This window comes from Cervus canadensis, chromosome 21, assembly GCF_019320065.1.
Source record: "Cervus canadensis isolate Bull #8, Minnesota chromosome 21, ASM1932006v1, whole genome shotgun sequence".
In the NCBI taxonomy this organism is placed as follows: Eukaryota; Metazoa; Chordata; class Mammalia; order Artiodactyla; family Cervidae; genus Cervus; species Cervus canadensis.
Window position 1 is genome coordinate 24,874,991 of NC_057406.1, and position 15,056 is coordinate 24,890,046.

At 43.3% G+C, this 15,056-nt stretch overlaps 1 protein-coding gene across 3 annotated transcripts in view; it reads left to right on the plus strand.

Moving 5' to 3' along the window:
• The window catches only part of PTPRO (protein tyrosine phosphatase receptor type O), a 263,411-nt gene extending 249,845 nt beyond the window's left edge, over positions 1 to 13,566 (plus strand). For 2 of the 3 annotated variants that reach the window (XM_043440848.1, XM_043440850.1), the window contains 3 exons: positions 2,123 to 2,258; positions 7,680 to 7,800; positions 9,044 to 13,566. In XM_043440848.1, coding sequence (XP_043296783.1) covers positions 2,123 to 2,258; positions 7,680 to 7,784 — 241 coding nt within the window. In that variant the 3' untranslated portion in view covers positions 7,785 to 7,800; positions 9,044 to 13,566. The remainder of the gene's footprint in view (positions 1 to 2,122; positions 2,259 to 7,679; positions 7,801 to 9,043) is intronic. The other variant, XM_043440849.1, reaches the window with a different exon arrangement.
• Positions 13,567 to 15,056: the final 1,490 nt, after the last annotated feature.

Below are 15,056 nucleotides of genomic sequence, written 5' to 3' on the forward strand. Positions count from 1 at the left end.
AGTCCTGGGACTTGGGGACTGAAAGATACTGGATCCAAATATTAAATCTGATTTTGAGGCAATTACCTCAAAGATCCCTGGGCGACCGCAGCGGACCAGCACCCACTAGCAGGGCAGACGCGCTCTAAGGAAGGTCTGAGATGGTAAACTTGACCTAGGGCTGAATGGCCCCAGCACTAGAGTAGAGTGTGGGCATCTCAGCTAGACTTTAAAGCTGGGCAGGAGGACTTAACTCTGAGGCTCCTCAGAAGGCTGGAATTGTTTACATGTATCAGCTTCTTGGGCTTCCCTGGGGGCTCAGTGGTAAAGAACCCACCTGCCCAAGCAGGACACATGGGTTCAATCCCCGGGTCAGGAAGATGTTCTGGAGGAAGAAATGGCCACCTACTTCAGTATTCTTATCTGGGAAATCCCATGGACAGAGGAGCCTGGCGGGCTACCGTCCATGGGGTTGCAAAAGAGTTGGACACGACTTAGTGACTAAACAACAACAACATCATCTTCTTGAGGGCTGGTTCCTGCTGGTTCCAGCAGGTTCCATATGAATCCTCACTTTCCTAAGGAATAGAGAGCCCAGGGGCAGGAGGGTGACAGATGGCTAAGGCAGACCCACAGCAGTCTAAGGGAGGGAGCAGTGATAAAACTGACATTAGGAGACACATCAACCACGACTGCATACTTAGACATCAGGGAGGTAAATAAGTGCACTTGCATCATTTCTTTTTAGATTCTTCATATAAAGTCTGTCATGTGATACTACTTACAAAACAGAAACAGACTCACAGACTTAGAGAAATTATGGATGCCAAGAGGGAAGGATGAGGGCAAGAGACAGTTATGGAGTTTGGGATGGGCATGTTCAGTTAGTCACTCTGTCATGTCTGACTCTTTGCAACCCCATGGACCGCAGCACACCAGGCTTCCCTGTCCATCACCAACTCCCAGAGTCTACCCAAACTCATGTCCATCGACTCGGTGATGCCATCCAGCCATCTCATCCTCTGTCGTCCCCTTCTCCTCCTGCCCCCAATCCCTCCCAGCGTCAGGGTCTTTTCCAATAAGTCAACTCTTCACATGAGGTGGCCAAAGTATTCGAGTTTCAGCTTCAGCATCAATCCTTCCAATGAACACCCAGGACTGATCTCCTTTAGGATGGATGGTTGGATCTCCTTGCAGTCCAAGGGACTCTCGAGAGTACACACTGCTATATTTTAAATGGATAACCAACAAGGTCTTACTGTATAGCACATGGAGCTGTGCTCAATGTTATGTGGAAGACTGAATGAGAAGGGGAGCTTGGAGGAGAATGGATACATGTATATGTATGGCTGAGTCCCATGGCTGTGCCCCTGAAACTATCACATTGCTAATCGGCTGTACTCCAATATAAAATAAAGGGTTTTTAAAAAATAAGGGCGTCCCTGGTGGCTCAGTGGTAGGGAATCTGCCTGCCAGTGCAGGAGACATGAGCTTGATCCCTGATCCAGGAAAATTCCATATGTTGGCAAGCAAGTAAGCCCATGTGCCACAACTACTAAGCCTGTGTTCTAGAGCCTGGGAACTGCAACCATTAAAGCTGGCGTACCTTGGAGCCCTTGCTCCGCAACAGAAGAAGCCACCACAATGAGAAGCCGTCAAACCACAACTAGAGAGTAGCCACCACAACCAGAGAAATACCGGTGCAGCAATGAAGACCCAGTTTATAGCCAAAATCAATAAATACAATTTAAAAAAAAATCAGTTGGGAAATATTGTCAATTTTGTCTTCTCTTTTCTCAATGATGGTACCTATAGTTTTGGTGGATTTTATCACTTATTTGTTTCCAACAGTGTAGAAAGTGAAAGTGAAACTGAAGTCCTTCAGTTGTGTCCACTCTTTGCGACGCCCTGGACTATAGCCCACCAGGCTCCTCCGTTCATGAGATTCTCCAGGCAAGAATACTGGAGTGGGTTGCCAGTTCCTTTGCCAGGGGAATCTTCCCGACCCAGGGATGGAACCCTGGTCTCCCGCATTGCAGGCAGACGCTTTAACCTCTAAGCCACCAGGAGAGCCCCGGGGAGCCCCTCAATCAGTGTACAAGGGCAGTCTATAAGTGACGTGATATCGGAACCTCTTTTTCAGTGCTGGAGTCGGTCGGACGGGAACGTTCATCGCCCTGGACAGACTCTTGCAGCACATTCGGGATCATGAATTTGTCGACATCCTGGGGCTGGTGTCAGAAATGCGGTCATACCGGATGTCTATGGTACAGACCGAGGTAGGAACCGAATCATAGGTATTTTTAAATTTGGCTTGACTGAAAAACTTCCCACTATTCAATCTCATATTTCAAAACCATTGTCTCAAAATGTTTTTTGCATTTGCTGTTCCCAGTTTCTTATTGTGCACATTCAAACTGCTCCAAGGTATAAAAGAAACAGATAACCATTCGGTGTATAGTGTCTACACTTTTATTGGTGTCCTATGCCCTCCAGTAAGCCAGAGCACATGGATGTATCTATAATGGAATAAAACCTCTTTGAACAGACCGAGAATTCAGTGAGGGTAACAGCCATCTGGGGAAATGCCACCAAGTGGAGACTTTGGAATTGGTGTGATTGAATTTCTATTTAAAATGCTAGACTCAATTCTGTAAGTTTGTCATTAGATTGCCCTTCGTGTGACTCCGTTCACTTGTGAGGATAATATGTGTTGCACATGTGCTTTCTGATGAGGTAAAATCTTTATGATTTTAAGGATTTCCAACCCTTCATCCACCAACATAGCCAGTCTCCTTGAGCTAAATGAATGGATTCCTTATTGTAACAACACATCTCCAGAAATAGCCATCAGTGTTAACTGCCCCCTTCCTGGGGCCTCCTCTTCTCCCAAGCCCTCCCCTCCCGTGAAGCCTTTGAAATGCACTCAGGCTGGAATGGCAGCCCCGCCCGGTGCCCGCACACAGCATCACAGCCTCGGAGCATCAGTGGGTGTGCACCTGTGTGCGCCCCAAACCAGAGCACAATAGCTTCTTGGTAATCTTAGTCACCCAGCCGTACTCGCAACTTCTTAGCTTCAGGCGAACAATAATAATCCTCCTTCTCGAGGAGTGTGTGTGGGAGGAACACTTGTGGGATAGAATGCAACCTGGCCTGACCGCTGATTTCACTTCCCAAGGGATTAAAGCCTGCCCACCTCTTCCCTCTGCTTTTCCCGTCAACCACCACTAGATGGCAGTGTAGCGCAAAAGCCTGCGGTCCTGGCTCCTGTCTCAATGCTTCCGGTTTTCTCCCTCCCCTTGCCCTTTCCCATCTGGCCAAGGTTCTGCACAGCCATTCATTCCAATGTGTTTATTTCTGAGCTATAGCAACATCATAGCACTTTGGAAACAGTAACTCATTCACGTTCAGATGGCTCAGGGATGATTAGGAAATAAGACATCTATTAGTGTCCTCCTTGAGATCACTCACGTCCCAGCCCGGCTGCCTTCTAATTTACTGCTGTGGGGACATGAACATCACCTTGTTATCATAAGTTTAAAAATGTCCTGGTTTCCCAGACAAGCCCAACTACCTAGTAATTAGACATTGCTTTATGAATCCGTCTGTATTTTTGGTTTTCCCTTCCATAAATCCATATCCTACTATGTGATTAAAACTCCCTATTATGTGTATTAATCCCCAAGCTTCAAAGGGCCACTCCTTATTTTAAGTATTTTGGATTTGATGAATTGTCTGCCCCCATTGACTTAATTTATACCTTTTATAATTTTATAGACTGTGATTATAGCCTGTTAGCTTTCAACTTTCCAACAACAGAATCTTAATCCCTTTTTAAAAACTACCTTCACATAGCAGACCCTCCATCTGATTTCCAGCATCATTATCCTTCTTCAGGGGTGGACTTGAGACAAGGGCTGCCACCATGTGCCTTTCTGCAAAGCTGAGAAAAAGTCTAATTTCCTCCCTAACTTTCTTTCCTCAAATTTTGATTGCTGCTTTGTTTATGGTAGTATTTTAGGTTGACATCTCCAGGGAAGATGGTCTTTTTTAAGAATGATATCCCTTCCCTGAACTCACGTGGGAAAATTCAAGGTCTGCAGAAGAGGCAGAGGTCACCACGGGTCACTTATCTTTCCCAGCTGTTCCAGTCCACTCTCAAGTTCCCTCAGGACTTTGCTGGGATCCTCTCTAGTTCAAGTTGTTTATTTATGTCAGCTTCGTCGTTAGTCATGTCTGGAACATCTTGTCCATTGATTTACCTCTGTTTTTCCTTATTCCTATGCTCTTTGTGGTTCAGCCTGTAACTTGAATGTTAGGATTTTTCCTAACATGCTCCTTGAGCTCATTCACGCCACAGTTCTGCAGCCTCCTAGTTTACTGATGGTAATAAATAAAAAGAGCTGAGTAAACAATTATTTTCCTTCAGCATCCCAAAGCACTCCTTTGACACTAATGGTTTTCAAGAAGCCAAAGTAATTCTCCAGCTGAGTCCATGTAAATACAGAAACCACAGTGCCGTGTACAGGTTACCTCCCAGGCTAGTTTCTGATTTTTCCAGGTCCTCTCGATGGCCCTTCACTCCAAACCCTCTACAAAGAGCAGAAGTCACTGATTAATTTGACCATGTCCTCAGATGCACGTTTCAGGTGCCTGCTGCATGGGCTGTATCATGATGAACCCTCGTCCTCTTTCTCACCTGAGCAGAGGCACCGTGTGGGTCCCTACATGAGAGCAGAGAGGAGAGTGGCCAGATCAGACTCTGCGAGAGGCCTGAGTCCCAGCTTGACCACCGCACAACTCACTTCACCTCTCAAAGCTCCCATTCCGATGAACAGATACACACAGATATATAAAATACGTAACCAACAAGAACCCTGCGAATAGCACAGGGAACTCTGCTCAACATTTTGTAAAAACCTATAAGAAAAAGAATCTAAAATAAAAGACACAGATGCATGTGTAACTAAATAACTTTCCTGTACATCCAAAATGAACACAACTAGGGCTTCTCAGGTGATGCTAGTGGTAAAGAACCCAACTGCCAATGCAGGAGATGTTTAAGAGTCTCGGGTTCAATCCCAGCGATGGAAAGATCCCCTGGAGGAGGGAATGGCAACCCACTCCAGTATTCTTGCCTGGAGACTCCTATGAACAGAGGAACCTGGTGGATTACAGTCCATGGGGTCGCAAAGAGTTGGACACAACTGAAGCGAATTAGTGCACATAAATCAGTTATGTGCTCGGTCGTTCAGCCATGTCCAACTCTTTGTGACCCCATGGATTGTAGCCCATTTTAAAAAGTTAAAAAAAATTTTTTTAATGTTTTTTGAAGTTCCCATTTCTCATCTATAAAATGCAAGGGACAACGTTAACGCATTGTTTGCTGTAAAGTATGCATCAGATGAACCGATACCATCAAGATAAGCGCTTTGAAACTATAAAGTGTGGATGGCCTTCACCTCCCCTGGGCTCTCCTCTGTTTTTATCAAAGGTTTTCTTTCATTTTCCTCTAACAAGCTTTCTCTGGAGGTCAGGTAGGTAGGACCTTCCTTTGAGCCTTCAGGCCTCCTGATAGGCAGCTTAGATTTCTCCTGAACTCTCAGATATGTGTCTGTTAATAGTCTTTTGTTTACTTTTCCTGTGGCCTAACTACTTTATTTACTTATTTATTTTTGACACAAAGGTTCACCACTGCCTCATTATGGGTTGAGAATCAGGCACTCTCTGCCCTTATCAATGCCCTGTGCTTAACTCAACACCAGAGACCATGGAGGGATTTGTCATAATGAGAAAGGGAAGCTCAGTTACTGATGTGATATTGTCATAAAATAAGGGAATATATTTTCCCCCAATTTTTAAAAAAATACATGTGAGTCAAAGCCAAGGAAGTCTAAAAGTCTTTAACCTTATCATTTGCATGAAGCTGTCAAACAACAGACTTCTTAAAATCCTGTGGATATTTTAACTGGGTCTTATTTAAAGATTATTTTTAATGGTATTACTTAGAGAGAAAGTCTGGGAAATAAGGGAAAGGAAATGGGATAAAGATAGCTACTGTCACTTTTGGTATTTGGAAAGCTTAAAGGCAGAAGGAGAGGGGCGTGGCAGAAGATGAGATGGTTAGATAGCATCACTGACTCAATGAAGATGAATCTGAGCAAACTCTGGGAGATAGTGAAGGACAGGGAAGCCTGGCATGCTGCAGTCCATGGGGTCACAAAGAGTCAGACATGAATTAGCAACTGAACATCAGCAATAACAACATCTCGGCCTTAGTCAAGTATAATGTTCACATGATTGTACTCATATGCTCTATACACATATCATAATTTTACATTCTGATTTTTCACTGAATATTTTGCTGTGTGTATCATCCCAAATTGCCTAAAACTCTATCAATCTCATTTTAAAGACTGAATACTCCCTCACTTTAGATATATCACTGCTTGTGCAAAGCATTCTCCTTTTTCTACGACATTAAATTGTACTCCTTCCTACTTTCTTATTTCTATCCATCCACACAATGTCATGTATTAGCATTTCATTAATTGTACCTCCTCCAACTGGCTAAAAATGGCTGCTTCAACAAATTCAAATCATCATTGAATGCTACTTTTTGCTTAGCTTTAATCACTTCGTAGATTAAAAAAAAAATAATTGTTTTAGTTTACAATTTTTTTTTTTATTACTTGGCCATTTTTTTTGTACATGTTTTAATATTTTCTCAGTTTACTTCGAAAAACATTTAGTAAGTACAAACAAAGTGCTGGGTATTAGGACTAAAAAAGACCCAGTCCCTGCTTTTCAGGAATATTTGGTCTAGTGATTAGTATATTTTATTTATTTGCCAAGTTAAGTGTGTGTGTTAGTGTGTTACTGATGTGGGTGAATTTTAAGCAAAGATAAAGGTATCAACATTTGTCATAATTCTTGAAAATATTTTTCTCTCTCAGTTTCTAGTTTGCCCTTTATGTTGTTCTTTTTTCTGCTTTTTACATACAACAGTTTGACATCTTTGTTCTAATTTATTTTGTTGTTTAAAGTTTAGAAAGCCCAGGGGCCTCCTGAGTGAGCCAGTGGTTAAAGACTCTGTGCTTCTGATGCAGGGGGTGTGGGTTTGATCCCCAGTCCAGGAACTAAGATCCCATATGGAGTATGGAACAACCAAAAAAAATTTAGAAAGCCCCTCCTTAAAGTAGTCAGAGAAGAATTAATCTATATATGCCTTTATATTTTTATGGCTTAATATATTAACCTTCCTGGAATTGATTTCAGTGTATTATGAGGCAATGTGCAATTTTTTTAGAAAATAGCCCCATGATTTACTGATTGAATATTCATTGCCTTTAGCACTAAGTGGTGATAGTGTAAACCCTATTATTAAACAAAATATTTTTACAGTTGATTCTTTTGGATCTTCTAGTTTTGAAATTGTTTTACAAATAATGAAGATTGTTTCCTTTGACATTCATCATAGTATTTAATACTCCCATAGTATTAAAATATTATATTTTTGCACAAACATATCTTTTTTTAAATTTTTGGCCATGCCACATGGCATGTGGAATCTTAGTTCCCTGACCAGGGATCGAACCCATACCCCCTGCAGCTGAAGCACGGAATCTTAATCACTGGCTACCAGGGAAGTCATTGCATAAACATACCTTGCTCTAAAACATCTTTATCTTTTGCCCCAGGAACAGTACATTTTTATCCATCAGTGTGTGCAACTGATGTGGATGAAGAAGAAGCAGCAGTTCTGTATCAGTGATGTCATCTATGAGAATGTCAGCAATTCCTAGCTCAGAATCCCAACAAGTAAGTAGAGAAGAGCCCGTCATGGGCGCCCTGTCTTAGAACAGTGAGAGAGGATATGATGGGATAAAGCAAAGGCGGCAGCAGCTATTTGCACTGACTCTGCCCCCACAGAGTTGGCCACAGGGAGAGACACAGTAGCACATCTTAGAGCTTCACTGTGCCTTGGTTGGTGAGTGTGGCATGCAGGAGCTTCAGCAACTCATAAAGATTTGACTTCCATTCCCTCCTGCCTGAACCTTAAATTACTCTGATATTGAATCTGTGCCTGCAGATCCAATCAGGATATTACCATCCAACCCTACTTGCAGCCCACTCCAGGATTCTTGCCTGGAAAATTCCCACGGACAGAGGGGCCTGGTGGACTACAGTCCATGGGGTCAGAAAAGAGTCGGAAATGACTTAGCTACTAAACCACCATCACTACTTGTCTAGATACTTTATGCAAAAACTTTGTTGACTACAAGTGCCATAGAAAGAGTTACAAAGAAAATATGAACTGAAGTCAACATGCCCAAAGAAGAAAAACAATATTGACAATAGTCTCAGGTTATCGGAGTTTGGAAATGCCTTGATTTCGTCTATTATATGAGCACTTACATGAGGACATCCTGAAAAAATTATACCACAGTCAGTGCCTTGTTCTCACATTTTCCTAAGAGATCAGATTTTGGAGGTGCAAATAATTGTGGCTAAAGTAACAAATAATCTTGTAATTCAATTTGGTAAACAGAAGCATGTGTCTGAATATATTGGTATTGGGGGCACCATTGACAGAGAGAGAAAGGAAAGGGGTGCCTTGTGGAAGTATGAAAGGATGTGGAGCAGTGGGTACCAGGATAGGATTAGCATTGATCCTTTACATCCGTCAACAGAGACAGGAAGCACAAGGATGCAGGAAGGATAAAGAATAAGAGGAGACATGTGTGTTCTAAGTCGCTTCAGACATGACCGAAGGACTCTTTGAGACCTCATGGACTGTAGCCCACTAGGCTCCTCTCCATGGGAAGACAGACAGAGACAAATTTGCAAGTAGAGGGAAAGACATTCAGAGCCACAGAAAGGAGGACTTACCCAGAGAAAGATGCACAGATAAATCCGCATCCTCATGGGCTGTGGGGTTGAGGGTAGTGAAAGCTAGTGATGGAGTCAGGAGGTGATCAAAACACTTCCAGCCACAGGGTTGTTGATGAGTGGCTTTGCTCTCCCAGGCTACTTACCATCTCTCTCTCTCTCTCATTCACAGGACAGAACATGATGTGTACCCATCCCCCTTTGCTCCCAGAGTTTTTAGGGGGGCCCTACTAGCCACTTGCTAAAAAAGAGCCCCACTTTGTAGTATGTGGCCAAGGAGATAATTTATCTCATATGAGCACCGGGAAGACTTAGCCTTAAAGAGCCTACTGTGTCTTTTGGACTCCTTCATTTCTGGACATTCAATAATGGACCAAATTCGACCAAACACCAGAAAGGTCCAGGCGCTCTGCAGAGGGCAAGCAGCACACTTCCGAAGAGTTTCACTGGCCCTTTGCTGGCTGGGCTGAGTTTTTTGTTGTTGTTTTTAAGTGCAATAATTTTTGTACCTGTGTGATTTTATCAGAACATTACATTGTTTTCTGCCCACACTGTTGATCAAACTCATAGCCCAAAAAGGAACAAATATTGTTAGTGTCACATGATACCTCATTGTTAAAAAGAGGTATGGCCACACATGAAGAAATAGCACTTCTGCTTAAAGGAAGTTGAACCAATCATAACTGTACTCCAATCCAGGTTATTGATCAGGATTGGGGAAGGTAGATGGGGGTAGAAAAAGGGGTTCTCCCCACAGATCCAGTGCGTATCTTTTCCAAATATGAAAAGCTGTAATTCAGCTTCAAAGTAGAGTAGAAAAAATATTTAAGTCTTAATTGTTCTAGTTTTTTAATTTTATTTTTTTTTCTCCTGATTAATGGTTCAATGTTTCTTCCTTGGCCCTCTTGGACTAATATCACTGTCCAGATTCTTTTTCAACGAACTAGATCTGATTCAGAAGACTCTGTGAGGTCTGACTCTTTAGACTCCATTGCTCCCTGGGCAATCTTGGTGCCTAGAGTTTGCATTCTTTTCTCTGTTGACCTGTATACATGTAAAAGTTATTTCTTTGCAAGCTATGAACACGCACTTTCCCCCAAAGAGCTGGGAATTTATGAAGTTGTGGCAATGAACTACAGCATGCTAGGACAATGATTTGGCTACATTTTTTTTTGGGGGGGGGGTGGTAATATTGTCAAGCATCCCTCTGGATTCCGACAGAGACCTCTTTCTGTTTTGTGTTCCTTTGGGCTGTCAGTTTCATTTTAACCCGTGTAACTAGCAACACTTTATTCTTTGCATTTTGTATAATTACAGTACATGATGGTGTCTTGTGACATGAACTGCTGTCAAAATGGACACAGATGGTATCCTGAAGCCTGTTACTTTGTGTCGCTTTCCTGAGAAAGAAGAGGTGATGATACACAAAGGAAAACACTTTGATTTGAAAGTAAACACACACTGGCTGCCTCGCCCGGGATGTCCTGAACTGTCCTATGTGCGTTTCAGGAGGCGGTGTCCCCCTGTCTGTGTATCCCTCCCTCGCCCTGGCTCCCCACTATGCTGAGAACCTTCAGGAAGCGATGCAAGTGATATCAGTTTCATCTGTGATCAGTGGCCTTAGTATGGTGAAGGATGCCAAGGGGACAGCTCTGCGCCCCACTGTCTCTTGTCACTGAGAAGGCCTGGCCACAGCAGAGCTTGGCACAATCCTTTGCGAGACCTGGCCAGAGAGTCTCAGGCTGGCATCACGGGGGGAACGGGCAGAGGTGGTCCAGACCCTGCAGCTTAACAGCTTGGGTTCCCTGGGTGATATCAGTTTTGACTTGCACTCCCCTCCTTCCCCTTCTCACCTCCCCGCTGCCACCTCCTTCTCTTCTCACTCCCACACCTGAGGTCCCCTCTTGGACACATTAATAATGTACCGCTCCATTCCCAGGAACTAAAGAAGAGTGCCAAGTGTTTATGTGTGACTTCCTTAGGTGTTCGCACACAGACAGGTCAGGAGTGAAGTGTGCACCCTCGGGTGAGCTGATAAGACAGCTGCTGCTGCTGGTGCGTTTCCCGTGCTCACAGACTGGGACTTTACTTCCCTGAAACTGAAAGCGCTTTGTAAATAGTTTATGACTGTCTTGAGCACCCCTTCTTGGTAGGGATCAAATAGTCCCAGATCAATTTTCCCAAAAGAGAAGATGAAGTATCCAGAGATAGAGGGAAGAATCAGAGAAAACACACCAGCTACTTTACCAGATCCTTCGTTCAAGGGTTTCCACAGCCATCACTCTGTACGCCCCTGGTACACCAGCGCTCCTAAAATTGTAGAGTTTATGGTGGGAAAAGCATCCATCAGAAGACTTGGATTTTCATCCTATTAGGGGACTTTGAAATTTATCTGTCCTGACTCTCCATTGATGAACTGTGAAAGTGCCTACTAAAAGCGCCGTATTTCACAGGTGTAAAGGGTATCAGATATGATAATTCATGCAAAGATGCTTTGTATCTTATTCTTTCTTGTACCCTAAGAGATTCTTGAACCAGCTCAATTTCCACTCTAGGGTTCAACTTTAAAAATTCAGAGCAGAGGTAGCCAGGGCCTCTGTGTTATTAACTAAGGTATTTTTTAATCATCTGAGTAGTGCAACAGCGCAGTGAATATAGAGGCATTAGCACATGTGGTCCACAGTAGCCTACACGGTACTTAGAGCTGAAGTTTCTGATTTTACATAAATAGCTTAGAGAATATCTTTGCAAATCACGATTTCCCAACATATTTATGTTTCAACACATGACATAAAACTTTCTGCAGAGGGGGTGGAGAAAAGTGAAGAGAGAGGAGAGGAAATAAGATTTCAAAATTAACCTTCAATGATAAGCCTAGATATTTGGCAATTATTTCTTTATAAAAATCACAGTGTTGTAAGTTTGAAACATATCAAAAGTGCAGTGCATAAGTTTACTTAAAAAGTCAGTAGTGTCAAATGTATTTTTTAGGCAACAGATTTCCCTTTCTAAATATATTCTGAGTCACATAATTTTGGATTAACAAGATATTTAACTTTGAGTGATACTGAGATCAAATTTCTGGGCTGCAAAAGCCGATTTCTAAAGTTAATTGAGAAATGACCTCGAGGCTCTAATTTATAACTTTAATATCTAACACCAATATATCCATACCTACACATTATATTAGTCTTCCCTTGTAGCTCAGTTGGTAAAGAATTTGCCTGCAATACAGGAGACCCAGGTTCAATCCCTGGGTCGGGAAGATCTCCTGGAGAAGGAAATGGCAACCCACTCCAGTATTCTTGCCTGGAGAATCCCATGGACAGAGGAGCCTGGCGGGCTACAGTCCATGGGGTCGCAAGAATCAGACACAACTTAGCAAATAAACTACCACCACACGTTATATGGCTTTATTTAACTTGCAGCGGAAGGAAAGTGATAGATGGCAACCTTTTGCTGTGTTCTAATCCAGGATTTATCATTTTCCACTACAAAGTCAACACTGCCCCTCAAATTTAAAATGAGAAAATTTAGTAAGGTATTTTAAGTTCCTATAAAATCTTTAATCAGATTTTATAATCTCCCCCCTTTTCTAAAATCTGTCCCTGCCCCCAGAAAGGTGATACATCTCTCAAACAAAGCTGGGGTGTCAACATGTAAAGCAGGGGCTGGAGACTTTGAATCTGAGAGATTTTTTGCAGACGTTATGAGAGCTGCTGGCTAGGGGATTGGCTCTCAACCAAGGAGGTAAAGTTACTGAATTCAATCTCTAAGAGCCAAAATCCTCCCTGCTTTCTAGGAGGCCTTCCTTTCCTCCTCGGGAAACGTCTGATGTAATGTGCTTCAAACTAGCTGGCTGCATTCCTAGCTCACCAATCACTCTCCTGGGGCTTGGCACAGGCTCAGAGCTCAGAGGCCATGCCCAGCTCTGAACAGAACATCCACTTTGGCCAAAGGGGTTAGAAAGCAACAAAAACCTACATACATACACCAACTCCTACCTCTACCTCTGGTTTTTTAACCATCCTGTTTGGATGCATTTGAAGGAAACTTAAGCCATCATCTCTCTAACTCCTGGCCTTCCAGAACAGCAGGATTTTTGTTTGTTGTTTTCAGTTTCAACTTATGCTTATCACAAAACCTGATCCTGGGGGTGCCACTCAATAAAAGATGGAGGACCACGTATAGCCCTGGTAGTTGTATTATGAGGGACATGAGCAAACTGAAGATTTTCCGGGGCAGGTCACCAGAACCCTGAGCGATACCGAAGGCAAAGGTCATGACCACCAGACCTCAACTGACTGAGGCCATTCAGCCTGGAGTCAGGGACAAGTCACCAGTTTGTTGAATCATTTGTTAAACGAAGACGTGTTTTTGTAATCACTTTGAATGAACTGATCAATCAACCAAAAAAAGATTTTTTGATCACTTACAATACTTAGGCACGAGAGCACAAATCTAGAGAAGGCAGTGGCAACCCACTCCAGTATTCTTGCTTGGAGAATCCCATGGACAGAGGAGCCTGGTGGGCTACAGTCCATGGGGTCTCAAAGAGTTGGAAATGACTGAGCGATCTAGCACGCACGCAGAGCACAAATGGTTGCCATAGGCTAACTTGGAAAAATAGGTTATGGAATCAGAGTTTGGTTGTTGTTGAAAAGACTAAGAAAGCAATTAGACGTATGAAACAAGTTTTTTTCTACATTTTTCACTTGTGTAGCTCAAATGTTGTCAATACATCTGTAATCACACCAGTAATGGTAGTGTACCTTTTTTCCTAATAGCTCATAGGACAGAAACACCACATTCTCGTGGCTTTTGTTACTCATGAGTCACCACAGACCCTGACATGCTTCTTCTTCACGAGGATCAGCAAACCAGCCTAGTGTCCTACTCAAAATCAGACTTTCCTGCCACCGCATCCTTGGCAGATGGCTAATTCTTTTCTATGAACCACTTCCAGTATGCTTCTGGAATTGCCATCTCTAGGGCAGCCCATCGCTCCATTCATCAGAAAGTGTTTCCTTCTCTTGCTTGCACATCTAAGGACCTTACTAACATTAAGGGTGTCTGACTCTATACCTCTCCTGGAGAGAGGTGTAAAGTTCAAATCCACTTTCCCATTTTGGTCAAAGGGCACTGTCCAGGTTACCTTCACAGAGGCTGACTTTCAAAACATTCCATTTGAGAAAAACAGTAAATTTATAGCTCTCAAAGAAAATTATTTGTTGACTCAACATCCCATGCTAGGCACCGCAGAAGCGACTGGGGTTGTAACGTAGAGACAAGGTCACTGGTTGGAGGAGTCTACATTCTAGCAGGTGGAGTCAGTGGTAAAGAATCTGCCTGCCAATACAGGAGGCTCAAAAGACATGGGTTCGATCCCTGGGTCTGGAAGATCCCCTCGAGTAGGAAATGGCTACCCACTCCAGTATTCTTGCCTGGGAAATCCCATAGACAGAAGAGACTGGCAGGCTACAGTCCATAGGGTAGCAAAGAGTCAGAAACGACTGAGTGAGCATGCAGGCACACAAGGGGATGTAAAAATGGAAAGTAAGCACAACAGAGTTGTGCAGATAATGTGATGTGTGCTTGCTAAGTCGCTTCAGGCGTGTCCGACTCTTTGCAGCCCTATGGACTGTAGCCCGCCAGGCTCCTGTGGCCATGGGGATTCTTCAGGCAAGAATACTGGAGTGGGTAGCCATGCCCTCCTCCAGGAAATCTTCCTCACCCAAGGTTTGAACCTGGGTCTCCCATGGCAACTGCATTGTTGGTGGATTCTTTACTGCTGAGCCACAGGGGAAGCCCACAGATGAAGTGATAGAAATACATAAAGCAGAAACTGTCGGCCTAAGAGCACAGGTGATTTCTTTCTGGAAGGGTCAAGAAAGACTAGACTGCCATATTAAAGTATTTAAGACTACAGAGCCACATCAAGGGATGCTAAGGCTGTACACTCTACCCTGCAAGCAGCAAGCATTCATAAAACACCCACGCCGTCCATCACCAGGGCTCATATGGGTAACCAAACCTCCAAACCCGCCTTCTGAAGCTTTTCTTCCTGGCTGACTCTCAAAGTGACAATTTCTTTCCAGGACTCCACAGACCGCTCCAGCTCATGTGTTTTTCAGCAGAAGCAAGTGGGTTGACAGTCACTGCAAACATAATTGAACATATTGGGA